General features: G+C 37.7%; 1 protein-coding gene across 1 annotated transcript in view; it reads right to left on the reverse strand.

Moving 5' to 3' along the window:
- SIK2 (salt inducible kinase 2) overlaps positions 1–27,752 on the reverse strand; it is a 130,013-nt gene that overhangs the window by 30,116 nt on the left and 72,145 nt on the right. The window contains exons 4-5 of the mRNA XM_007464661.1: positions 14,914–15,075; positions 180–304 (exon numbers count right to left, since the gene is read on the reverse strand). Of these exons, the coding sequence (XP_007464723.1) occupies positions 180–304; positions 14,914–15,075 (287 nt within the window). The remainder of the gene's footprint in view (positions 1–179; positions 305–14,913; positions 15,076–27,752) is intronic.

A 27,752-nucleotide genomic window follows, 5' to 3' on the forward strand; every position in this document is an offset into this window, starting at 1 on the left:
CTTTCCCTAGAAATTCTTTCCTAGAATCTAATTCAAGATGCTCTGACTAATTTTAGTCCAGTGGACAGGCAAAGTATGAACTATTGACTATGTGTTAGGTACCGAGAGATTCCGAGATGGGCCAGAGTACCAAGTATTATCATTATAGATGCATTTAACACAGCAAAGCAAAGAAATACCCAAATATCCAGCTGTGGTCCTTCATACTGCTGCCCTTCAAAGACTTCAGGGGCTGCATAAGGGGGGCTGCCACACCATGTTGCCAGCAGTTCACCACTTTTAAAGAAATTTCCAAAACCGAAATCTATTGGGATGGAAATAAATGTTACTTTCATCTGTGCTCTCAAACTATACTGAATTTCTCATAATAATTTTATAATATGCTACATTAACAATATCACCACTATTCACTCTGTGAGAATGCGATGGCATGTATCTTATGATGTTTCCTTAGCACTTAGCACAATGAATAGCAAATATTAAGTATTCAGTAAATATTTGTTGAATGAATGTGTTAATGAATTAAGTTTTCTTCTCAAAGAGAATGAGCGAGAGGCTGGAAAAAGACTTTATCTCTTGTATTTTTAAGGCTGAAAGAAAAATCCACTGATATGGACAATCAACTTGAATTTGATAATCTTAGAATTTCAATTACTCCATGATTAAGAGCTCTTGAGCTTATATGGTTTATAAAAAAAGAAACAAATGAGTAAAACTCTAAGATATTTACCTAAACACAACCAAGGGACCGGCTGCTCTCACAGCCCCAGGCTAGCAAGATAAATATAACATTTTAAGGCAACTAAGGACAGTGTTTCCTAAGTAACAACTCTCTAAGTGTTGGCCCGCACATCCTGAATTAGGCAGATACTCATCTGAATAGCTCATTAACATGCAATGGCCATGTGGCCCAGCCACAGGCCACCTATCACCAATATCACTTGTTTACTCATTTATGGAATGCGGTGGCATTATACTTCAAAATAGTTAATGGCCTTCTCCTTATGATATTAGTCACAATGAATCTGCAGCTTTGATAAACAGCATGCCCTCTGGAAACACTGTACTCAGTTGCCTTCAATATGCATGAAAGTTACAGTGGAAGACAAATGCAGTGAGATTTGGTAAAAATGCAAGCTTGTGCTCTTTTGCCAAGCCTTCACATAGTCACATGGTCTTAGTGAAGGAACAAATTCATGTTGTTTTGTAAGTTAGAGCCAAAATGTCTCATGCTGCAACAGACTCCTGGCTGAAGGATACACCTCAGTGATGGGAACTGGCTCTACTCTGGCTGGTGTACGCAGTGCTTGGAGAGTGAGCTTTCGGTGGTGCCCCAAGGGGACTGGAACAAGTCTCTGGCACCAGACTGACTGGCTGTGTGACATGTGTTCAGTCTTTGTGAGCCTCAGTCTCCCCAGTTGTAACACTGAAACATCGTAGTCAGCAGCTTGTTATGGGGATCCAATGAGTTAACAGAAACTCACACTCCACTCACACCCTGAGACTATGGTGCGCTTCTGTACCTTAGGGGAGGCATTCTCTTAGCTCCCTGACATAAGCAGTAGTAACAGAAACAGTCATGATCCCCAACACCACAGCCTCATGGCAGAGTACGACCTATGAAGTTAGGGAGATCTACAGCTGATTTCCAGTTTTGCCACTTCCTAGCCTCAAGGCCCCTACGTAAATTATTTAATATTCCTGAACCTTATTTTCTATATCTATAAGTGTGGGCATAATCCACCTACCCAGATAGGGTACTGTGAGGATTAAATGAGACTAAGAATGTAAAATGCCTGGAGCACAGTAGATGTGAAGTGTCAGCTACCAAAGCCATCATTACCAATTACTGCCTTTCAGAGAAAAGGGTCCTAAGAAAATACACAGGAAGGGTAAAGACAGTGTGGAGAAGCTTAAGGGTTCACAAGAGAAAAGATGGTGCATGTGGGGAAAGAGATGGTGCATCTAAACCTGGCGGAACACAGCTGTGGCCTGTCCTTGGCATCCAGGAGTACGAGGCGACGAGAACACCTCCCTCCACAACGTAACTGAAGTTCAGTCTTACACTCGGCTTTCCAAAATGACTGTCAGAGAGGTCTTATCTTCTCAATTCCACCTGTAGGACTAACCACTCACATCACATCACAACCCATGTGTCCATATTGATAGGTGTTTCTAATTTTCTAGAAAAACTATACTCTCAAACGATCCAAGGACTAGATGTTCAAATAACATTTAAAGAGGAAAATGTTACTTTCACTCACACAGAAAAGCCCAAGAAGCTCTGGGAAGTGTGTTTGGAGATCATGAAATAGGTCCAATAATTGCTGTACTTTAAACCGTAATCACAGGATGAGCTTTAGCACATGTAAGTTGAGAATACTCTCTAAATAGCACTGGAACGTTTTAACGTCTCACAGAGCCATTCCAGAACTCCTTCATTCTGAACCTCCCCTGACTCTTGTAGAACGAACTCAAAGAGTGACTGGGACAGAGGTCTGTCAGGAAGGCGGCCTGGACTCTTTACTCCCCTAGGCTTTCTCACTGGACACTTCATAGGCAGGAAGAGAGCAAAAACTAGGAAAGCACCATGGTGCCTGTAGTAGCCTAGTGTCAACCTTGGCTGTACACATCTGGGACAAAGAAAGCGTCCGGTTACCTTAGAAGAAAAAGGGTACTAAACAGATGTTACTTCTATTTCCTGTAGGTAACTGAAGAAAACAGGAACTTGAGTCTGTAGGAACATTAAGAGAAGCACCGAAAGAAAATCAGGTTCATTAAAATTATTATAATAGCATTTATGTAGATGTCTTCTATAACCCTGTCAAAGCACTTAAATATTTTATTTGTAATCATCTGATGTATGGGTTAAGGAAAGCTTTGGAGTCAGGCAAATCTTGGGTTTTCTTCTTAGATGTGTGATCTCGGGCAAATTACTTAATTTCTCAGAGCCTTGGTTTCCTCATTTGCAAAATGGGGACAATGTCTACACTTCACAAAGTTATTATGAGTAACATATACTCACAATAAGTGAGTATATGTAGATAAGTACACTTACATCATAAGTAGATAACATAATAATGCTTTAGGCATGCTATTGAAACAAAGCAGGTGCTCAATAAACAGTAGCCACTGAGTAAGCTACTCAACAGAAGAGAATAGCAATTCTTCTTGTTTTACTTATCTGTCTTCTCTATCAGACTAAACTCCTTGAGAGTAGAGAAGGGGGAAATGATATATGTCTGTTCGCCTAGGACTTAGTATGCTGTCAGCACACAGCAGCTGTTCAACAAAGGTTTGCTGAATGAATATGTTGTCATCGTGTCATTTAAAAGTGTCAGAAGCTGACCTAAGCTCTCCTAAGATAATTTCTTCTTAGTAACCCCATGAGGTATCCTTATTTTAGGAGAGAGTGAGGGTACAAAGTTAAGTACCTTGCTGGAGGTTACACTAAACTGCAGACTTACCAAGTCTGACTACAGAGCTCTCACTGTTAACCACCTTTATGTCTTTCTCTGGTACAGTGATATGTAGCTGTTTTTGAGCAGGTTAATAATTGTCAGGTTTAAGAAGTGGCAATGGAAAAACACTTAAAAATAAAAGCCTTTTTATTTCTTCACAGGAATCTGGACAATTTGCTTCATTCATAGTCTGCAGCTTTCTGCCTAAAAGCATATAGTGAAATGAGGGGAGAGCAAGAGGGATGAAATACGAAAACGGCAGAGCTATGCAGGATTTTTTTCTTTAATGTTTTTTTAAAAATTTATTATTTATTTGGCTGCTCCAGGTCTTAGTTGCCACGTGCGGGATCTTTAGTTGTGTTATGCAAACTCTTAGTTGCAGCATGTGGGATCTAGTTCCCTGACCAGGGATCAAACCTGGGCACCCTGCATTGGGAGTGTGGAGTCTTAGCCACTAGACTACCAGGGAAGTCCCAGGATTTCCTTCTTATCACTATTTATTCATGTGGAATGGTTATTTAATGTTTCATCACACCAACCAAATTCATTGCTTCCTTCATTAAACATTTGAGTGCATACATGTGTCAACCACTGTGCAAACACAGAAGGTAGTCTCATAACAACAGAGAATAATCAAAGACCCCACATTATCACCTGACTTTTGAAAGACATTATGAAAACAGTCACATAGGCATTCCTCTCTATGCTAGACCCAGACCCAGCCTGGCTTTGCTGGAAAGGAAAGTTTAATGTCTAGTTTAATGTCTTCTCAAATGTTCTGATCTACAAGTTAATACCTCAAATGATGGCTGCTATATCCCTAAGACACTTTTTTGCTTCCTGTTTCTCTGTCATAGAATGTATGCCATGCTATGTTGGATTCACTTTGATATTTTTAACTTTTAATTTCCAAATAGTTTTACAGAAGAGTTACAACAATAAAGTGAGAATTCCCTATGCCCATTATCCAACTTACTCCCCTAATGTTAACATTTTACATAACTCTATTAGTAAAATTATCAAAACTAAGAAAGTAACACTGGGCTTCCTTGGTGGTGCAGTGGTTAAGAATCCGCCTGCCAATGCAGGGGACACGGGTTCAAGCCCTGGTCCGGGAAGATCCCACATGCCTCGGAGCAACTAAGCCTGTGTGCCACAACTACTGAGCCCGCGCTCTAGAGCCCATAAGCCAAGCTACTGAGACTGCACACCACAACTACTGAAGCCCGCACGCACCTACAGCCCTTGCTCTGCAACAAGATAAGCCACCGCAATGAGAAGCCCGTGCACTGCAACGAAGAGTAGCCCCCGCTCGCCACAACTAGAGAAAGCCTGCGCGCAGCAACGAAGACCCAACACAGTCAAAAAAAATAATTAATTAATTAATTAAAAAAAAGTAACACTGATTCAGTACTATTAACTAAACCATGGACTTCATTAAGATTTCACCAGTGTTCTCTCTAATGTCCTCTCTCACTGCAGGGTTCCACAATGCACTTAGTTGTCATGACTCCTTAGTCTTCTCTAATTTCTAATATTTCCTCAGTCTCTCCTTGTCTTTCTTGACCATGACCAGTGCTGGTCAGGTATTTTGTAGACTGTCTCTCAGTTTGGGTTTGCTGGATGTTTTCTCATGATTAGATTAAAATGATTGCTTTTTGGGAAGAACATCACAGAGGTGAAGTGCTCTTCTCAGGGCATCATATGATGGGGTGCAGGTATTATGGCTTAATTATTGGTGGAGTTAACCTTGATCTATGGATTAAGGTGGTGTCTTCTGGGTTACCCCATTATAAAGTTACTATTTTTCCCCTTGAGATTAATAAATATTTTAAAGATATACTGAGTCTATATATACCCTGTTTCTCCTTAAACTTTCACCCATTAATTTAGCATTCGTTGGCAGATCTTGATTGCAGCAACAATTACTGTGGTGTTCTAACGGTGAGCTTTCATTTCCCTCATTCCTTCTACAGTTATTAATTACAATTCTTCAAGAGTTGTCCCTTCTTCCCCTCTTATTTATTTATTCATTAAACTATGTTTATTTTTTACAATACTGCTATATTATATTCATCATAAGTATTTATTTTATTCTTTGGGTTATAATTCAATACTATTGTTATTTATTTTGATGCTTACATAGTTCCAGCTTTGGCCACTAGGAGCTAATTCAGGTTGGCTCCTGTATCCTTTCAACATGCCCCCAACCTTTTAAAATTTCATTTTAAGTATTTTCTTATCTCTTGGTACCAGAAGATGTTCCAGGCTCATCTTGTACTTTCCTGCCCCATCCCAGGAATCAACCGCTTTTCCAAGGAGCCCTGATTCCTTTTTTTTTTTTGCGGTACACGGGCCTCTCAATGCTGTGGCCTCTCCCGTTGCGGAGCACAGGCTCCAGACGCGCAGGCTCAGCGGCCATGGCTCACAGGCCCAGCCGCTCTGCGGCACGTGGGATCCTCCCGGACCGGGGCACGAACCCACGTCCCCTGCAATGACAGGCAGACTCCCAACCACTGCACCACCAGGAAAGCCCACCCTGATTCCTTTTACAGAGGAATGGTATTTAGAAACCAAGACTAAGACCTAGATGTACTCACTGCAACTGGGCTGTCACTGAGTCTAGGCCCTGTCATCAAACAGAGGAAATATACACATGAATGCTTATCAGTGTGCACACACACACACACACACACACTCCTATATTTGTTTTTGTGCCTGTCTATATGTATATGTATTAAGAAAAAACAATAACCCATGAATTCATACTGATACTTCTCACTCCAATTCAGGGTTCAGACTAGCATTATTTTGATACTATTTTTATTTACTATTATTTACTATTATTATTTTTTATTCATACCTGATTGACTAAACAACTGACAAAGTTTTGAAGGTATAAAGAAGTTTTTTTCCTCTGTGGTAATTTGTCATTTGTATGGGAGTAATTGGTGGGAGTAATTGCTTGAACTCTCACTCATAACATACCTTGAATTTGTCAGATCAATCAAGATTTTCAACATTTCTTGAGCACAGTAGGGAAAAGACAAATCTTTCTCAAAGAACCTCTTAGCTTCACAATTTTAAGATATGAAATCATAAGAAGTTTCTGAAACAAAATGACAACTAGTCCTTCAACATGGTGTATGAGTTATAATCAAATCCCAAAACCATTTATGTCTTGCCTACTTTGGACTAGGCATTACACACTTGGTATTTTTGTATATATTATCTCATTTAATCATGATGACAGCCCTGTGAGGTATGAATGTCCTTACCTTACAAAGGGGGAAACTGAAGCTGAAAGTAGTTAACTGAATTGCCCAAATATCTACAGCTGCAAGTAGCTTAGACAGTATTCAAATACAGGGCCTTTGAACTCCAAGCCAGGTGTTCTTTTTTCTTTTTACTATACCACAGATGTTCTAAGAACGTCACTAGTCAGAGAAGTTGTTTTTATTTTTTTTGTTGTAAGGCCTCATAGTAAGAGAAGTTTAATCCAACTTAAAATTGGAGATAAGGCTGTTATAAACTCAGGAAAAATCTTTTACATTATACAGAGATGAGAGATTTTCTAATTTATCCCTCTGCTAGCAGAAGTCGACAAGTGCGGGCTTTCTCATCTCTACAATATTGAATGCTATGTTAAAAGCATCCTTAATAAATGAATGGGAATAATTAAGATGTTTGCAAAGTAAATGTCAAATACACACCTACATTCATTTTAGAAATCTATATTGATTTTAAGAATGTGTTAAAACAGACACATCTTGTCCTTTTCATGTGAAGATGATTTATGTTCCTATCCCTACAACGTTAAGGCATGTACTCCAAGTTTTTATTTTAACGTTAGTTTTGAGATTTCCTGATATATCCATATTTTCTCACCTGGTTTCTGTGTGGCCTAAAATGTTGATAGAAGAGAGTGTTTGGGGTAAAGTCTCTAACCACAGAACAGATTCATTAGTGTTGACTGACTCATGGAAATCAACTTGGCCTTAAAAGCTGAGTCTTCTAATTACCTCTTATCTAACTAGTAATAGACCATGGATATATCTGAAAACAGTATTAGAACTACTATTATTGTTTTCTGCTTTATATTTCGAAAGTGACTGACCTGAATCTTCCTGATAACAAAAATCAATTATTATTACTGCCGTCACTAAATTACATAAATTATCAGTGCCCAATCGTCATTAGCAAAGGGCTAACGTTTTAGGAATAACAGGGCCTTACACAGAGTAAATAAGCTGATTACTGTCCGATGGGAACAAAGCACATTAGTGAATACTGTCGGAGTGAAATAGATCAAACATTAGCATGCATACAAATCATCTGGGGAACCCGCTAAACTGCAGATTCTGATTCAGTAGGCCTAGGGGTGGGCTTGAGAGTCTGCATTTCTAACAGACATCCCAAGTGATGGTCATGCTGGTCCCCAAACCACTCTTCCAGTAGCCAGGAAATAAAGAATGAAACGGAGGTTGTGAAAAAGATACAGATGTTAAACAGTTTGTCGCTGTTTATTGTTGCAAAATAATTATAATTACTAAATACTTTCAAGATTTAATATTTAAATAACAAAGACTAAATAGAAGTCGTTAGGTAAACAATTTAAGTCATTATTTTAAAAAGGAAAAAAGCAACCAAAACATTGAAAACCAGTCTTCAAGCTAAGAGAAAGTAAATGATTTCTAGGAATCAACACAACCAAGGCAATTTTTAATCTTCAGCAGTGTGTTATAATGTCTAATTTATAATTTTAAAAATCCTCCTACAGAGAAGCAGATGGTTTTAGGGTTAAATTTATCCTTGTTTCTAAAATTACCAGTAGAATTCAGATATCCAGTCTTGCTGAAGAGTTACACATCTTTTGTAGTTATTATAATAGGAACGAAGAAGACAATTATGAGGAAATGAAAGCGGACAAATGAAAGGTAGTAGAGTGTGGAGATGGAGCTGACCCACTGCACAAACTGAATACCGATCAGCCAACGCTGACGTCACTGCATACCTTGTTGCCCACCAGCAAGAGGCCAGCTGCACAGTTTACTTCCAAACACCAGTCACTCCCTCCCTACCTGACAGGGGGACACAAGAACAATCATCACAGTTGAGATGAAATGTGATCCTGCTGACCACTGTGAGACATCTATTTGTTCAATGAGAGAGTTCAGTGAGCTAAGAAGCAAGTAAACGCTCTTCCTAGCCCAAAATGGAGTGGGGGAGGCAGAGGGAGGTGAAGAGGGGAAACACAAAACAAAAGGAAACAAAACCCTTTGAGCTGTCTTCCATATTCCAGGCTTAATGTGTGGCTAGTGCTAAGTAGGCTTGAAGGATAAAGACAAGGCCTCATTGTGTTTGCTGATGCAAAAGCTCTTTGCACATTTTACATAATACTAGTGGCAGGAGGACAACAAATGGAAGACTTTTAATAAATATTTTACTAACAAAACCTGCTTCATCCTCTCCCACCCTTTTTCGGTTCCAGGGCACAAAACTAGAATTATATATACAGAAACCGTGTCTCAAGGTCTTCAAATAAGCAGGAAGGTTGTTAGAAGCAATCATGAGAGATGATGGGCTACTCAGAGATCATAGGTCAATTCAGAAAGGAAGCATTCCTCTTGGGCTAAAGACAAGTGACTTGTGATGCACAGGTCAGATTAATCAGGCTTATTTCACATTACTAATTACACTGAAGGTCCCTCCAAGAAAAAAAAATTAATTTACATCAAGCAGAGACAATTTAGAATATAAATGATAAACTTTCCTTGTACCTCTGAGATTTGTATTAATAAGGCTTTAAACCTTGGTAATTAAAAAAAAAGACACGGTGTGGGGGGGTTATATGGCTATCAAACTTTTCAGAATTTGTTTTCACATGGAATCAATTATACACTGAATACAAATAATAGCTACCTTTTATGAGTGTTTACATGGTGCCAGGAACCTTAATTAACAATTTATTTGGGACTTCCCTGGTGGTCCAGCGGGTAAGACTCCGTGTTCCCAATGCAGGGGGCCTGCGTTCGATCCCTGGTCAGGGGAGCTAGATCCCGCATGTATGCCACAACTAAGAGTTCACATGCCACAACTAAGGAGCCCTCATGTCGCAACTAAGAGTCTGCATCCCGCAACTGAGAAGTCCACATGCTGAAACTGAAGTCTGCATGCCGAAACTAAGACCCAGCACAGCCAAAATAGATAAGTAAATAAATAAATATATTAAAAAACAAAACAAAAAGCCCCCAATTTATTTAACAAAACCTTAGCTAGCACTAACTATGTACCAGGCACTGTTCTAAGAACTTTGCAAATATTAACTAATAACCACTATGAGATATGAACTTCTGTCATTCCCTCTTAACTGATAAGGAAATTGAGGACAGAGAGGTTAGGTAATGTGTCCAAGGTTATGCAGCTAGTAAGTGCAGTGCCAGGGTTCAAATCCAGGTAGCCTGGCTCTAGAGCCCATAATCTTACCTATGACCTCTCTGTGTCTAACATTATCACTAATCCCTACAATGTTCCTGAGAAATGGATTAATCTCTGTTTAACAGATTTGGAAACCTAGGCTCAGTGAGGTTAATTAATCAGCCCAAGGTCACAGAGCTACTAATGGCACAGCCAGAATTTGTACCAGTACTGTCTGATATCAAACTCCACATTCTTTACGAGAAGTCTTGTTTGAATTGTGATATTTTCTGAAAACCTCCTCCGAGTAATTCATACATATTAATTCTTATCTAAGTATTCATTATAAACATTTCAGATTAGAAAAGTTGAAGAATAAAACTAAATGTCCTTCATCTATTTACTCTCAAGTTAATGCCTAAATAGTTGTAGCCAAAATAGCGTGGAGGAAACAGTACTGCAATTATCAAAACCAATGAAAGGGACTTCCCTGATGGTGCAGTGGTTAAGAATCCGCCTGCTAATGCAGGGGACATGGGTTCGAGCCTTGGTCCGGGAAGATCCCACATGCCGCAGAGCAACTAAGCCTGTGTGCCACAACTACTGAAGCCCGCGCGCCTAGAGCCCGTGCTCCGCAACAAGAGAAGCTACCACAGTGAGAAGCCCGCACTCCGCAATGAACAGTAGCCCCCCCTTCACTGCAACTAGAGAAAGCCCGCACACAGCAACGAAGACCCAATGCAGCCAAAAGTAAATAAATACATTTATAGATAAAATAAACTAATGAAAGCCAAAATTTCTTTGCATTCTGCCTCTTACTCTGAATATCCTAACACTCGTATTTTGCGATGGCTGTAGGTCTCATAATAGAGGCGATGAGCACACACAAGTGTGGGTGAATTCATGGCCCACCAGTGTGTGAAGTTTTTACCCGCTGGAGGAGCATAAACGAGACGCTGATTTCAAAACCAAGTTTCTGTATTTATTAAAATGAACCACGTCTGATCCTTCTATTCCATTTTCTGTCTTATAAACAGAGACAAATGTTTTAATTTAAATCTAGTTTTGGTTTGCACTTCTCTTCAACTTCAACATACAAGATGGTTAAAACAGTTCATTTATTCAGCCCATTTAGCAATTAAAGAGATCTTCATAAGCAGAATAAACAGAGATAGTATAATATAAGAGAATAATTCTGTACTTTATTCTGAGGTTTTGTAATTTTTCCATGGAGCCCCATCTTTCCTACATGTATTAGATTTCTTTAAAATTCAAGGAGAATCCTCAGAGATCAGAAGATGATATTTTTAAAGGGAAGCAGGGCCATAAAAAAGTTATAAAAATCTGTGGATAAAAATAAATACCCTGGAGAAGTTCTTTTACAGCATTGGAACACATCTGAACTTCTGATGACATGTGGAATCCTCCATGATCTGGCTCTGCCTACCTGTCCAGGTTCTTTTCCTGTCATTCCTCACTGGCACTTATGCTCCACTAGCCATGGTCTGTAGTTTCCCTACACACTTTGAGTTCTCTGGCCTGCCTGCCTTTGCACGTGCTGATCCATCTGCCTGGAGCTGCCATCCCTACGTCACCCCCTCAACAAACTCTCCTCCTTTCTCCTTCTCTCCTCCAGTCCCACCACAAATGCCTCCTTCTTAATCAAGTCTTAGCCAATAATTTCCCGGATTCTTCCAGGCAAGTTAGTCTTCCTCCCAGCCTCATAGCCTGTATGACAGTTATCTTTTTATGTTATATTTACTTAAAGGTCTGGTTCTGGATTAACTCCTTAAGGTAAGAGCAGAGTTGAGTGTTTTTGTATTGCTGTTGTTTTTGTCCTGAAGTATTTGAATCTCCAGGATTTAGCCCAGGAGCATAGTCGATAATTAATAAACATTTGCTAAAATTTGGGGTAAATGGTGGTGAGGATGACAGCGAAAAAAATGTGGGCAATAAGAAATTTGAACGCTTAGCTATACTGCGTGTACATGTATGTGTGTGTGTGTATCCACTTGTGAGATATGGAATTAAGGACACTAAATGTATAAATATAGAATGATGGAACCCAGAATTCAGTTAGTGAGTACTCCTTGAGGAATAACTGACAAACAATGTTTAGAAAATACAACATGGTGCAGTGGAAGAAGCCAGATACTGTCGTCAGAGAGATCTAGGCTCGAATTCCAGGTCTGCTACTTATTATCTGAATTGCCTTAGGAAGTTATTTAATCTCTTTTGTGTTTCAGTTTTTTCATCTGAAAACAGAGTACCTGCAAATAATGAAGGCTCAATAAATGTTAGCTGTGATACTAGCTTAACCAGAGAGAACAACTTTAGGTCTCTGAGATTTTACCTGTCTTCTAGATAAAAATTAGAAGGCCTTGAATTTCAGATATTCAAAAATAAAAATAGCAAAAACAAACAAATAATTAGATTTCACTTAATGATAGAAATACTGGGTTTATCTACCTATACTATAGGCTAGAATTATAGAAGACATTATTACAGCCAGGCAAAACTTGGTTATAACCTTAATGGAATATTCTGCATATTTTGTTTGCAAGGTTTTTTGATGTTCTATTTTGACACTCTAATTCCTATAGCGTATGACTCCCACCTCTAACCTTTCTTTCTCTGCCTGAAATGACTCCCAGAACTCCTTTAAGGTATTGTTTTTTTTGTTGTTATTTTTTTTCAGTACGGGGGCCTCTCACTGTTGTGGCCTCTCCCGTTGCGGAGCAACAGGCTCCGGACGCGCAGGCTCAGCGGCCATGGCTCACGGGCACAGCCGCTCCGCGGCACGTGGGATCTTCCCGGACCGGGGCACGAACCCGTGTTCCCTGCGTCGGCAGGCGGACTCTCAACCACTGCGCCACCAGGGAAGCCCCTAAGGTATTGTTTCTGTGAAAGTTTTGTTTTGGCAATAAAGGAATGTAAAGGTGAAGTAGGGGTTTCCCCTTCTTTCTGCAGAGTAAAGAACTTCAAAAAAACAAGAGTCCTCTCTGAGAAGGACAATTTTAAGGCAGCTGATGCTTTCAAGGAGAAGTAAAAAAATTACAGTGAAGTGCACTACAGAAAGTTTGCAAAAAGGAGTGAAATGAATGAGACCAATGGAAGGGCCAAAAGAAGAAGGAAAACTGGGAGAAATGAACATACGTTATAAATTACAGAAACACTAATACTGTATTTTTAAAACAAAAAAGATAAATCAGTACAAATCTTCATATATAATGGGAATGTAGCAAATTAACTTTAAAAACACTCTTATTCAGGCAATTCCATTAGGGAAAAAAAAAAAAAATCACAGACTACAGAATGAAAAATCCATCACTTCCCTGAAACAAATGTGACATTGGCGTTTAAAATTAATTATTAAAATTAAAGTTAAAGTAAGTAAAAATTATTTGCCTTCCCTAAAATGCCCAAGTTGAAAATGAATGATAAATGGCATAGAAATAAACCAGTTAAATGTACAAATCAGAGGCATTTCACTTATATTTTATACCACAGAGCAGCAAACTAAGGCAGTTGTTTTCTCCCTAAACTTAGTGAGTCCAGTGAGTATCCAACCTAGCTAGTCAACCACTTCTTGGTCAGCTTCTCTCATGTGGATGCCTCTGTCCCTCTTTAATACCCTAAGACAAAACACCACCACTTACAACTTTGCTAAGCTTTTGCTTTGTGCCCCTTATTTTCTTCCAAACCCTAACCAGAATAAATCTCTCTCTCTCCTTCCCACACCTACAACCTCTACTGCTGTACTCTAGCACACACCCACATTTTCTTAATTGGACTACTGCATTAGGTTCCTGATTAGTCTTCCTGTCTTCAGTCTCACCCCCATCTCCCATCTATCTTCACTCTGTTGCCAGAGAGACATCTTTCTAACATGCAAATCTAATCATCTTGTCCCAGTCCCACTTCACCTCCATCCCCGCCCTAAAATTTCCAATAGGCTATACTCCCTATTACCTACAGAATAAACTCTAAAATCTTTTTCATGGCCTTCAAGACCTTTCATATTCTGATCTTCGCCTACCTGCTCTTCCTGTATCAATCCCCCATAACTACAGATTTTACATTTAACTAATATTGAGCAATGGTTCCCCACCATTACAATTTCAATCTCTTTCTCTCTCTTGTACCTGTGGTTATTTACACAGTTCACCTGTCCTACTTCTGTTTATCTCCCTGGCAAGCTTCTAACTCATCTCTCAAGCCTAAATTCAAAGAGTTCCTTCTTTGTGCAGCTTCCTGACTTCTGAGATAGACTGATGTTCCTACATCTATATTCCTATTGCACTCTGTACATATATTTTTTGGCAACTATTATATTGTATTTTCATTATTCTTATTTCCCCACCAGACTTTTAAGATCACAGGAAATGACTTTTTGATTTGTATCCTTAGTACCTAGCATAGCACAGTACCTGACATATAAATATTTATTGACTGAATGAGAGTTTTGACCATGTGAAAAAGGAAACTTGGAATATAAAATATTTATAAAAGATTTTGCCAATTGTGAAAAGGGTAGAAGGAAAACTAGCAAAATAATCCTTAGTCTCCATGTTATAAATCAAAACCCTATTGTATCAGAAGAAGGCAAGGTGCTTCTCATTCTATTGCTGTTACCTCCTTTGTCATTCTTCTGTCTACAATCTCTTTGCAGCCACCAGTCATAATTAAGAGAGCAGGGTAGAGCCCAGCAACCTATGCTACTCCTCCAGCCCTATCAGCCCCTCCAATCACTCATACACTCAGTGGAGTGCCACAAAGGGGCCTGAACACAAATCAGACTGAGGATACAAATCAGACCCCAGTTGTAGTCCTGCCACGGTGTGCGTTGATAAGGAACTTATTTCCCTTACTTTTCATTATTACACATAGGACTAAGGAAATGAATAAAATACACTCTGAGAGAGCTTGATGTCATGGGTGGAGGCTCCTGAATCTCTGCCTGAAGGTCTGTTTCTGCACCCTGAGTGCCATGGCTCATATGTGATCATGTTAGAGCCAGCTGTGTCCCAGTTACCTGCTATTTTGATATTCATGTTGTTATCCAGCAGGAGATTTTCAGCCTTGAGGTCACGGTGCACAATCTTCCGACCGTGACAGTAATCAACAGCAGACAGGATTTGCCAGAATTTGCGCCTCGCCTCAGACTCATTTAACCGGCCGTGATTAGCAAGGTAGTCTGTAAAAGAAGAAAGAATTGAGAATTATTCACACACACCAAAAACCCCCCCTATTAGTATTCAGGATTCTTTTTTTTCCCTCAAAAAGTTCTTTTAGAATCTCAAAATTAGTTAATAACAATAACAATAAAAGAATGAATGAAGGGAAATACAGCACACAGAGACTCAAGTTCAAGGCCTTGGCTAAGTGCCTTTTCCTCTCTGTGCCTCAACTTCCTCAATCATAAAATGAGAGGGTTGGTCTTTTTCTTTTAATTGACGTATAGTAGATGTACAATATCATGTAAGTTACAGGTGTACAATATAGTAATCCGCAATTTTTAAAGGTTATACTCCATTTATAGTTAGCCTATAAAATATAGGCTATATTCCCCGTGTTGTACAATATATCCTGGTAGATTGTTTTATACCTAATAGTCTGTATCTCTTAATCCCGTTACCCCTAATATTGCCCCTCCCTCCTTCCCTCTCCCCACTGGTAATCACTACCTTGTTCCCTATATCTGAGTCTGCTTCTTTTTTGTTATATTCACTAGTTTCTTGTACTTTTTAGATTCCACATATAAGTGATATCATACAGTAAACAAACAACAAAAAAAGTTCTTTTAATAATGAGAGTTAGTGTTCAAGTAAAACGCTGTTTTCCAAGTTCCTTGCCCTGAGAAAAGTAATTCCAATCATATTTTCACTGGAGCCCAGATACATGGAGAGAGCCCAAGACCAGACAATAGCAACTGGCATAATATTCACAGTACAATTCAAAATGCTTTTTTAGGTTAAGAGATACAAACTATCATGTATAAAATAAACAAGCAACCAGGATATATTGTACAGCACAGGGAAATATAGTCAATATTTTGTAATAACTTTAAATGGGGTAAATCTGTAAAAATACTGAATCAATATGTCGTAAACCTGAAACTAATCATATTATAAATCAACTATACTTCAATTTAAAAAAATGTCTTTTAAAGCCCAAACACTCTCTCTGTTCTTTGTTGAAAAATTTATTGAATATTTTTCCTAACCACATTTAAAAAATAAAATTTATTTAAAACGAAGAACATGAATAAATTCTGACATCTCATCAGACGAGGGATATCTTTCCTTTAAACAACCATTCATGAAGTTATTGTACAAACCACCTGCAAAAGGAGATACGATGGTCCCTGAAAGTAACTTAAATAATTCTCACCCTGTTCTCCTAATCAGTGGAGCAATTCTGATATACCCCAAAACATGCAGACTTGTTCTCAAAACCATGTTCTTTCAACAAATATACTGTACAAGATACATTAGCTATTTTTGTGCTATGTTATAATATTAAAGCAGTATATTTGAAAATTAATTCTGTATGAATTAATTCTGTATGAATTCAATAAAACTAAAAACATTACAATTTATTCAAGTTTTACCTGAAGATCTAAAAGCCCTCTGAAATGGTCTTTTGAGGGAAAGGGGGTCAACATAAACCTTGAAACGCTTTCCTATTTAAGATTATTTTACGAAGTTAGGAACTGTATGAATGAATGAATATTTATAGTCACCTTCACATATTTTCTGCTCTAGGCTTTGGTTTTACTAGTTTTTAAATTCCATGTCTTGGCTCATGCCATCCTCAATATTTATTATAAAATTTACTAACATTTGTACAGTACTTTACAGTTTATAAAGCATGTTCATGTCACACTATCTCACTTAATCTTCCTAAAAGCCCTCTATGATAACTACTACTCTAATTCCCATTTTGTAGATGAGGAAACTGAAGATCAGAGTCATTAAGTAATCTGGCTGAATTCAGACAACTGGTAAGTGAATGGCTGATCTGGAACTAGAACCTTTGAATAAAACTGTTTTAAAACTGTAACAAGCTTCTTTACTAGACTCCTACTGAAATCCTAACTATCCTTCCAAAACCCTGCTCAAATGCCACCTTGCCCTAAAACAGTCCCTCATCACTCAGGTAGTAATAATCTCTTTCCTCTGAACTCCTTATCACTTATAACACACTGCCTCACACTTTAATTATCTGTATATATATAATATCTCAATGTGCGTGCACATCTGGGTGCACATGCAGACACAAACAGCCCTAATCTAACATTCTGTGTATAAGAAAATAAAAGATACCATCATTTAAGCTTCCTGAGGATAGGGGCCATGTCATTCTCTTCTGTACTCCCCACACTGCTTAGCATTATGCACAAAACAGCACAGGTGAAGTACTTACTAAATACTTGTCTGACTAGTGTCTTAATATGGATGGTATCATGAAACACTCCAAAAACAGTATTATAGAAGTGTGGAATAGGAGTGCTATACTCTACATGTTATAGGCTTTAAATGTAAGTGAACATTTTGTATATTTTTCTGTATCTGCTAGTATCACAAACCAAGATGATCAGCTCGTCACAACCCCCCTTTGCCTTTACAGAGCACACACAGTAGCCATTCATACTTGTGAAGGGGAAAAAAGGATCACTTAAGAACTAATATGTAGACTTTTCAGCCAAACTGTCCAAACTGTTATCAGAGCGACTATGTCTAAGTAAACTGGCAAGTGAACAGTGTGCTTTCTATTCAAAAGAGTAAACCAGAGCCTCATTTCTATACTGGATGAGCTGGGAGATCTAATAAAGGATTGGATCCTTGGGCAAACAGAAATTCCCAAGGGGAATGCAATACGTTTTCTGTAAGGGATTATCTTTTGGCTAGTTAGTAATACCTTTCCTAAGATTCCACACAAATGCTACTTAAACTGTATCTATCACTAAATGAGACAATTTTTTCACAAATGATTGACTTCTCCAAATAGACAAAATTTCTTCCTGTTGAAAATTCTGCATCAAAGGGTCAGTAGGAAAGATTTTTGAGATTTTGACAACACAAAGAAACCTAACAGATCCAATGTGAACAAGTACAAGTTAATACATGTGGAAAAATAACCTGAACTACTGCCTACAAAATGAGTCTTGGGAAGCACAGTAGAATCTACACTAATTGTTTTTTGAAGCGATCAGTCCAAACTGGAACCGCTACAGCCAAGTGGGTGAAAAAGCTTTGAAGCCTGGCAGGAAGGGGACTGTCTGAAAAACAAAGGTGTGGTATATCTGAACCTAAAATTACCGTTTGAAGCTACAGTCATCACATGTCAATAAGCCTGTAACACACAGTGAGAAAAATGACAACATCCATGTTCCAGAGATTAAGAGACCAACTATTTAAAGAGATTTTCACTTCTTAAGTGAAAATCTCAGCAAGTATTTCAGCATATCTATGATCTTCCCCACTCTTTATGATTTCTGCAGTGTAAACATCCTCCAAAACTATACTATTTGCTGAGAGATGAGAAAGTAACTGAGGCCAAAACCTGTGGCTGCAAATTACATCAGTTTAGGTTTAGTATGTCATCCCCATGAGGGGCACTGTTATCAATCCAAGCTCAAATTAATGCACAAGGTCTAAAGAGAACATGCAAAAAGCACACATTTCACATTAAAAAACTACTTAATTATGGTAACAGAAAAAACTTATATACTATACATAGAGAATCTGAAAGATGCTACCAGAAAACTACTAGAGCTAATCAATGAATTTGGTAAAGTTGCAGGATACAAAATTCATGCACAGAAATCTCTTGCATTCCTATACACTAATGATGAAAAATCTGAAACAGAAATTAAGGAAACACTTTCATTTACCATTACAACAAAAAGAATAAAATACCTAGGAATAAACCTACCTAAGGAGACAAAAGACCTGTATGCAGAAAACTATAAGACACTGATGAAAGAAATTAAAGATGATACAAACAGATGGAGAGATATACCATGTTGTTGGATTGGAAGAATCAACATTGTGAAAATGACTATACTACCCAAACCAATCTACAGATTCAATGCAATCCCTATCAAACTACCAATGGCATTTTTCACAGAACTAGAAGAAAAAATTTCACAATTTGTATGGAAACACAAAAGACCCCGAATAGAATCTTGAGAAAGAAAAACGGAGCTGGAGGAATCAGGCTCCCAGACTTCTGATGATATTACAAAGCTACAGTAATCAAGACAGTATGGTAGTACACAAAAACAGAAATATAGATCAATGGAACAGGATAGAATGCCCAGAGATAAACCCACGCACATATGGTCACCTTATCTTTGATAAAGGAGGCAAGAATATATGGAGAAAAGACAGCCTCTTCAATAAGTGGTGCTGGGAAAACTGGACAGCTACATGTAAAAGAATAAAATTAGAACACTTCCTAACACCATACATAAAAATAAACTCAAAATGGATTAAAGACCTAAATGTAAGGCCAGACACTATAAAAACCCTTAGAGGAAAACATAGGCAGAACACTCTATGACATAAATGACAGCAAGATCCTTTCTGACCCACCTCCTCCTAGAGAAACGGAAATAAAAAAAATAAACAAATGGGACCTAATGAAACGTCAAAGCTTTTGTACAGCAAAGGAAACCATAAACAAGACGAAAAGACAACCCTCAGAATAGGAGAAAATATTTGCAAATGAAGCAACTGACAAAGGATTAATCTCCAAAATTTACAAGCAGCTCATGCAGCTCAATATCAGAAAAACAAACAACCCAATCCAAAAATGGGCAGAAGACCTAAACAGACATTTCTCCAAAGAAGAAATACAGATTGCCAACAAACACATAAAGGATGTTCAACATCACAAGTCATTAGAGAAATGCAAATCAAAACTACAAGATATCACCCCACATCTGTCAGAAGGGCCATCACCAAAAAATCTACAAACAATAAATGCTGGAGAGGGTGTGGAGAAAAGGGAACCCTCTTGTACTGTTGGTGAGAATGTAAACTGATACAGCCACTATGGAGAACAGTATGGAGGTTCCTTAAAAAACTAAAAATAGAACTACCATATGACCCAGCAATTCCACTACTCGGGATACACCCCGAGAAAACCATAATTCAAAAAGAGTCATGTACCACAATGTTCACTGCAGCACTATTTACAATAGCCAGGTCATGGAAGCAACCTAAATGCCCATCGACAGATGACTAGATAAAGAAGATGTGGCACATATATACAATGGAATATTACTCAGCCATAAAAAGAAATGAAATTTATTTGCAGTGAGGGGGATGGACCTAGAGACTGTCATACAGAGTGAAGTAAGTCAGAAAGAGAAAAACAAATACCGTACGCTAACACATATATATGGAATCTAAAGAAAAAAAAAGTTCTGAAGAACCTCAGGGCAGGACAGGAATAAAGACACAGATGTAGAGAATGGACTTGAGGACATGGGGCGGCGGAAGGGTAAGCTGGGACGAAGTGAGAGAGTGGCAATGGACGTATATACACTACCAAATGTAAAACAGATAGCTAGTGGGAAGCAGCTGCGTGGCACAGGGAGATCAGCTCGGTGCTTTGTGTCCACCTAGAGGGGTGGTATAGGGAGGGTGGGAGGGAGATACAAGAGGGAGGAGAAATGGGGATAAATGTATATGTATAGCTGATTCACTTTGTTATACAGCAGAAACTAACACACCATTGTAAAGCAATTATACTCCAATAAAGATGTTAAAAAAAAAAACTTATGAGTGTAATAGCAATTCTCTATACTAATTGCCTATGTGTGTATTTTTGATGACTGGATACAGTTTAAAAAAATTCTTCTTTCCTATGTTTACATTTGTTCTGATTGTTAAGTGAAATGTAATTTTATGTTTGTTAGTTTTAATAACAAAACTCTTTAAGGCTATATTTTGTATGTTCTCCCCCACCCAATTTTGCTCTTATGGTAACTGATTTTTATTGTATTTTTACAAAAACCATGGTCTGTGACAGATAGGCCAATCAAAAAAATTGGTGTTTCAGTACTGATAATTTGAGAAATACTGATAATTTGAGAAATACTGGGATAGACAAGTAAACAGGCAATTACAATAAACTGTGATAAAGGCTAGCACAGGAATAAATATATCCTAATAAGTATTTCTGCATTTTAAATTAAAAATTTTTTATTATAGAAGTTTCAAACATACATGAAAGTAGAGAAAATATTGGGTTGGCCAAAAAGTGCCTTCGGTTTTTAAGTAAAAATAAAAGACACATTTTTCATTTTCACCAAGAAGTTTATTGAACAATGTATTCACCCTTCTGTTCTACTACCTTCTGCCATTTTTCAGACAAGTTCATAATTCCATCTTCCCAAAACTTTTTATCTCTTTGAGCAAAGAACTGTTCCAGGTGCCTTTTACAGTCTTCCAGGGAATTGAAATTTTTTCCATTAAGAGAATTTTGTAAAGACCTAAATAAATGGAAATCCAAGGTGCAACATCTGGTGAATATGGCAGATGAATCAGAACTTCCCAGCCAAGCTGTAAGTTTTTGCCTGGTCATCAAAGAAACACGTGGTCTTGCATTATCCTGATGGAAGATTATGCATTTTCTGTTGACTAATTCCGGACGCTTTTCGTTGAGTGCTGCCTTCGGTTGGTCTAATTGGGAGCAGTACTTGTTGGAATTAATCATTTGGTTTTCCGGAAGGAGCTCATAACAGAGGACTCCCTTCCAATCCCACCATATACACATCACCTTCTTTGGACAAAGACTGGCCTTTGGTATGGTTGGTGGTGGTTCATTTCGTTTGCCCCATGATCTCTTCCATTTCACATTATTATTTTTTTTTAATTATTATTATTTTTTTTGGTACGCGGGCCTCTCACTGTTGTGGCCTCTCCCGTTGCGGAGCACAGGCTCCGGACGCGCAAGCTCAGCGGCCATGGCTCACGGGCCCAGCCGCTCCGCTGCATGTGGGATCTTCCCGGACAGGGGCACGAACCCGTGTCCCCTGCATCGGCAGGCGTACTCTCAACCACTGCGCCACCAGGGAAGCCCCCCATTTCACATTATTGTAGTGTCCACTTTTCATAGCCCGTCACAATTTGTTTTAAAAAAGGAACGTTTTCATTACGTTTAAGTAGAGAATTGCATGTGGAAATACGGTCCAGAAGGTTTTTTTCGCTTAACTGATGTGGAACCCAAATATCAAAGTGATTAACATAATCAAGCTGGTGCAAATGATTTTTAGAGCTTGATTTGGATCTTTTGAGTACGTGAGCTATCTCCCGCGTGGTACAATATTGATTGTTCCCAATTAATGTCTCGATTTGGTCACTATCAACTTCAACTGGTCTACCTGACTGTGGAGCATCGTCCAGTGAGAAATCTCTAGCACGAAACTTCGCAAACCACTTTTGACACGTTCGATGAGTCCCAGCACCTCCTCTATACACTGCACAAATCTTTTTTTGCATTTCGGTTGCGTTTTTACCTTTCTTGAAATAATAAAGCATATGCTGAAAATGTTGCTTTTTCCTTCCATCTTTAATATTAAAATGGCTACACAAAAATTCACCAATTTTGATAAGTCTTTTTAAAATGTATGCTGATGTGACAACTGTCACATACAATCTAACAAAATTGTTTTGAATGAAGTTAAGGACAACTAAGTGCTTCCAGAGCCATCTTACGGAAGAAATCGAATGAACCTTTTGGCCAACCCAATAATACAATGAATCCTCCAGATTTAAAAGTTATCAACATTTTGCCATACTTGCTTCATTTATCCTTTTTTCCTTTCTTTTCTTCCTTCTTCCCTCTCTCCTTCTTTCCTTCCTTCTTCTTTTTTGTTGTAGTAACCTAAGGCAAATCATTTTGTTTCACCCTAAATACTTTTTACGTATCTCTAAAGTAAATGGCATTTTCTTACACAACCACAGTACCATTATCACACCTAACAAAATGAACAACTCTTTTAATACCGTCTAATATGCAGTTTGAATTCAAATCTCCCCAGCTCGTTTATTTGAGTCAGGATCCAAATAAGATGTATATTTTGTATTTGCTTATTTTGTCTTTGCAATCCTTTTATTCTGGAGCAGCCCCCCACTGACACCCCCACCTTCCTTTTTTTTTTTCCCATGCTACTGACTTCTTAAAGAAACTGGGTCAGCTGTCCTATAGAATTTCTGGATTTGTCCTTTGCTTCCCCATGATATTATTTAACATATTCTTCTATCTTCCATATTTCCTATAATTTGGAATTCAAGTATAAAGTATAGAATAGATTCAGGTTTAATTTTTTTTGGAGGGTGGCGAGAATATGTCATAGGCGCATCTACTTGGATAAATATAATGTGGTTCTCCTGCTTTTAGGAATGCTAAGATTGATCAGTGAGTTCGGGGGTGGGGGAGTGGTAATATCTTGATCCTTCAATTAAAGATTCTCCTCACTTTTCCTCCTAATATGCCCCTCAAGCTCCAGTGTACATCAGAACCCTTAGTGGGTTTGTTACAACAAATTACTGGGACCTACCTTCAGAGTTCCTGATAAAGTAGGTGTTGGAAAGGGCCCAAAAATTCATATATTTTTAAGAGGTGCCCAGGGGAAGCTTAAGATATTGGAAAAGGAGCCACACTGAGACCACAGCACTAATATTAATATTTATTGGTACCTTAATCAATTATTTCATTGGGGTTACAAAATTGTGAGTTTCTAATTTTGTTTTATTCCTGCTATATTTATTAGATGAAATTCTTCTGCTGTCAGTAAGGGCTACTTAGTTATCCTGAAATACAACTAAAACAGGTCAAGAAGTATGAATGCTTAATTCTTCCTCATTAAGTAACAATTTTCAGAGTAAGAGGTTGGCACACTAGCTACTTCCAATAACTATTAAGATTTGTGTTTATTTTTTAGCTTGCTTTTTTTTCTCTCTCTCTTTTATGATTCTCTAAAGTATCATAATGACTGCATGGATTTTTATATGTTCTATTATTTCAATCAACTACAGTCATCGCTCGTTTTGATGCTCAAATTTTCCCATCTTTGACCAGTGGGAACCCCTTTATACTGTTTTTTTTTTTATAAAAACATGACCATAGAAACAATGCATTTGTTGCCTTCTGGCATAATAAAAATGTCTGATGCTTATCTTGAATACTTCCTGCCCCCAACCAGGAATCAGTAATTTTTTTCAAGAAGCCTTGGTTGTTTTTACTGGGGAATGGTATCTGGGTGCTCAAGGCACTTTCTACTACTGGGTTGGTACTGTTTCTAAGCCTTTTCAGGGACAGACTAGGAAATAAGTGAGGAAAAAAAAAATAAATGAATTCATTCCCTTTCAAATTTGGCATTACAGGAATTACTTTTCTTTGATTTTTATATTTGTATTTCTTTTTCTCTTACATAAAAGATCCTGGTTCTTAACATTAATTACTTGCTTTATCCTACAATACATGAAATAGTTTCAAAATAGCTATACTAATACTACTACTAACAAGAAAATTACTGACGAAGTTGAAAAGCTAACATTTCTTTGCAGTTCTTTTTATCTTGAGATTATATTGTCCTAAGAATATACTGTTTTATCTAAATACTAAAGCTTTTAAATATCTAAAGTTTTTAAAGTTACTTAAAAGCTAGTTCTGTGTGTTGTGTTGCTAACATGATATAAAGATAGTATATTTATGTGTTTGTTTACAAATATTAGGGGTTATTTTTCTTTCTCCTGTTCGATTTAACCTTATTTTTTGATCATGTAAAATACTTACCTGTTGTTTAATATGATGCTGAAGTTAAAACTATGTAATAAGGGACTTCCCTGATGGCACAGTGGTTAAGAATCCGCCTGCCAATGCAGGGGACACGGGTTCAAGTCCTGGTCCGGGAAGATCCCACATGCCGCGGAGCAACTAAGCCCGTGAGCCACAACTACTGAGCCTGCATGCCACAACTACTGAGCCTGTGTGCAACAACTAGTGACACCCGTGCACCTAGAGCTCATGCTCCGCAACAAGAGAAGCCACTGCAATGAGAAGCCCGCGCACTGCAAGGAAGAGTAGCCCCCCGCTCACTGCAACTAGAGAAAGCCCATGAGCAGCAACGAAGACCCAATGCAGCCAAAAATAAGTAACAAACAAACAATGTAATAAGATATAGTCTAAGAAGACTTGCTTCCATCCCTGTTTCCTTCCTCTGCCTATAGGTAACTGTTTTTATTAGTGTTTGGTTTACCCTTTCTGTGTTTCATTTTATATGTGAAAATATGTATATATATCTCACACAAAAATGTTTATCCCTTGTTTTCTCCACTTCGTAGCATTATATAGAAATCTTCCACATTCCTTTTACAGTATTGTAGGTACTTTTAGTATTTAATAGTACGGTGCTAAGATTGAAGGCTCAGGAGTCAGGCTGCCTGGGTTCAAATTCTGTCTTTACAAACTTGCTAACTATGTGAACTTAAGCAAATTGCTTAACCTCCCAAAACCTTCATTTGGTAATCCGAAAATGGGAATAATAATAGAATCCACCTCACGTAAAGATTAAATGAAAACAAAGCAATTAAAAAAGAAAAAAACCTCTTCATGGTGCCTTGACACAAACAAGTGCTCAAAACATTAGCTGCTATTATTTCAACTATGATTATTACTATTGTTGTTGTTATTATATTTTCAGGGGTTGACTCAGGCTACCTTCCTTTTCTAACTACTATCTACCCATTAGCCCCTTATGATATGTTTCACACTCCACCAACGTTGCTTTAAAGTTCCTGGCAACTTCCCTAGGCTAAAGCCAATTACCTTTCCTCAGTTCTCATCTTTTATGACCTTTCAATTATATTTTATACTTAACTGGTTTCCAAAATAAACATCTCTCCCTGTTCGATTCCGTGTCTGTCTGGTTTTCCTCCATCTCTCACTAACTGGCTCTTCTTTCCCTTCTAACCACATAAAACTATCATAGTATAGTTCTGGCTTTTTGCTTTTCTTTTTCTATACTCCTTCCCTCTTAGAATGAACTCTCATCTTCCTGTGGGTAATCTTTGATCTGCTTTATTCTTAGCTGGATGATTTTAGTTTTCTTTCATACTCTTCTCATTTATTGCCTGTCTCAGGGATACCTCTTCAGTCACTCCAGTCAAAATATGTCTTAACATCTGGCCTGGAACTTTCTGGTCACAGACTCTATTGAGAATCTAATGAAAATTATACTTACATACAAACACACACATAAAATTTTATGTGCAATTTCAAGGGGGTCTATAAAATCTTAAGTTTAATCAAGGTTAGGAAATTCTTCCTAGGAGGATTTCATTCCCTGATTAGAAATTTTATAAAAATAACCTCCAGATCTGCCAAGCACATTTGACCTTTCAGCAGCTACTCTATTGTATATTTAGACAGATTTTTCTTTCTGCTACTGCAGTGCTATCAAGACTGAGCTCATCCTTCTTTTTATAAACTTCATTACCACCTTCTAAGTCACTATAACTATCATGTTACAGTCACTCAACCTCAAAAATTCAAGAGTCATCTTCTACCAACCCCTGAATTAAGTATAGATGAAGCCCCAATAAGTAGGTTTCAAGATTTAAATGGTATAATTAATCAATGTTTTCATATTGCTTTTATAGATTGTACGTCTAGATTTCAGAGCACAGTGTGTGACATAATAAATGCTCAGTAAATCTTAGTTGCTCTCAATATCATCAACATCAACATCATCATCATCATCATTATCACCACCACCACCACCACCACGTGGCATCCCTTATCTTTCCCCAGGGATAAGGAGCAGTTTTCCCAGCCTCTTATCAATGTGGAGAAACCCAGCCAGCTGACTCTTCTCAAATTTCAGGAATGTCAGAATATTTGAATGACTACCTTTAAGCTTAATGCTCTTCGGCCAGAAATGATTAGCATCCCTTCAAGCTGGAGCTGAGTAACAGTTCAAAAGATTAATACTTTATGCAATTAAATATTTAATATTATGTTAAAAAGATTTAATTTGTAATTTCATCAATCGAATCTGGGAGTAAAGTAAAAAGGCTGATGCCAATTTAATATTTTATGCTTAAATAGCCTTAAAAAAACACCCCACCTCAGATAATTAAATCCCAGTCAGAGGTTCCTAACCCACAAATTTACAAAGACTTCACATTTCTAATTACTAAATTTGAAGAGAGATCGTGTTTTCAGGAGTGTGACCATTATGAATCCTGAAGCTCCAGTAAGGTAATCAAAACTGGTTCATTTGTTCTCTTCAAAATACTTTGAAGATCCATAATTTTCCATCCCAAAATTCAAATCTCTATTCATCTTTTTCTCTAACATTTCTTTCCTATAATCAGTACAAAATATTACTATAAAATAAAACTCTATCTCACTGTAGATCAAGACTCTAGTCTTTGTCAATTTAGCCTGTGCTGGTTCTAACCAAATACTCTTGGAAAAAATATAATTAAGAAAGGAAGGTCCATTAAATAAAAACCTGAAAAACAGTTTTTAGCACATTAATATATGTACCGCCTTACACTGTAAACACTAATAGAAATGGATTAGGTGTATGATCCATATTGAATTAGGATAACACGGGTTATCCTAATTTTAAATATTAGATTATGATACTACTTATACTATTAAATTACATTAAACTTTTAACCTTGAGATACATTTATGAATATGAAACTATAGATTTTGCTTTTTTCTGTTTGTTTTTGTAAGTATATAATCATTTCAAATTGGGTGTTTGTCAAAAATTAAAGGAAATTGTTGCTTGTGGTATATACTCTGGCAATTTAATTGTGCTTTCAGCAATTTCCCTAC

Source organism: Lipotes vexillifer, unplaced genomic scaffold (assembly GCF_000442215.2).
Source record: "Lipotes vexillifer unplaced genomic scaffold, Lipotes_vexillifer_v1.1 scaffold785, whole genome shotgun sequence".
Classification (NCBI taxonomy): domain Eukaryota; kingdom Metazoa; phylum Chordata; class Mammalia; order Artiodactyla; family Lipotidae; genus Lipotes; species Lipotes vexillifer.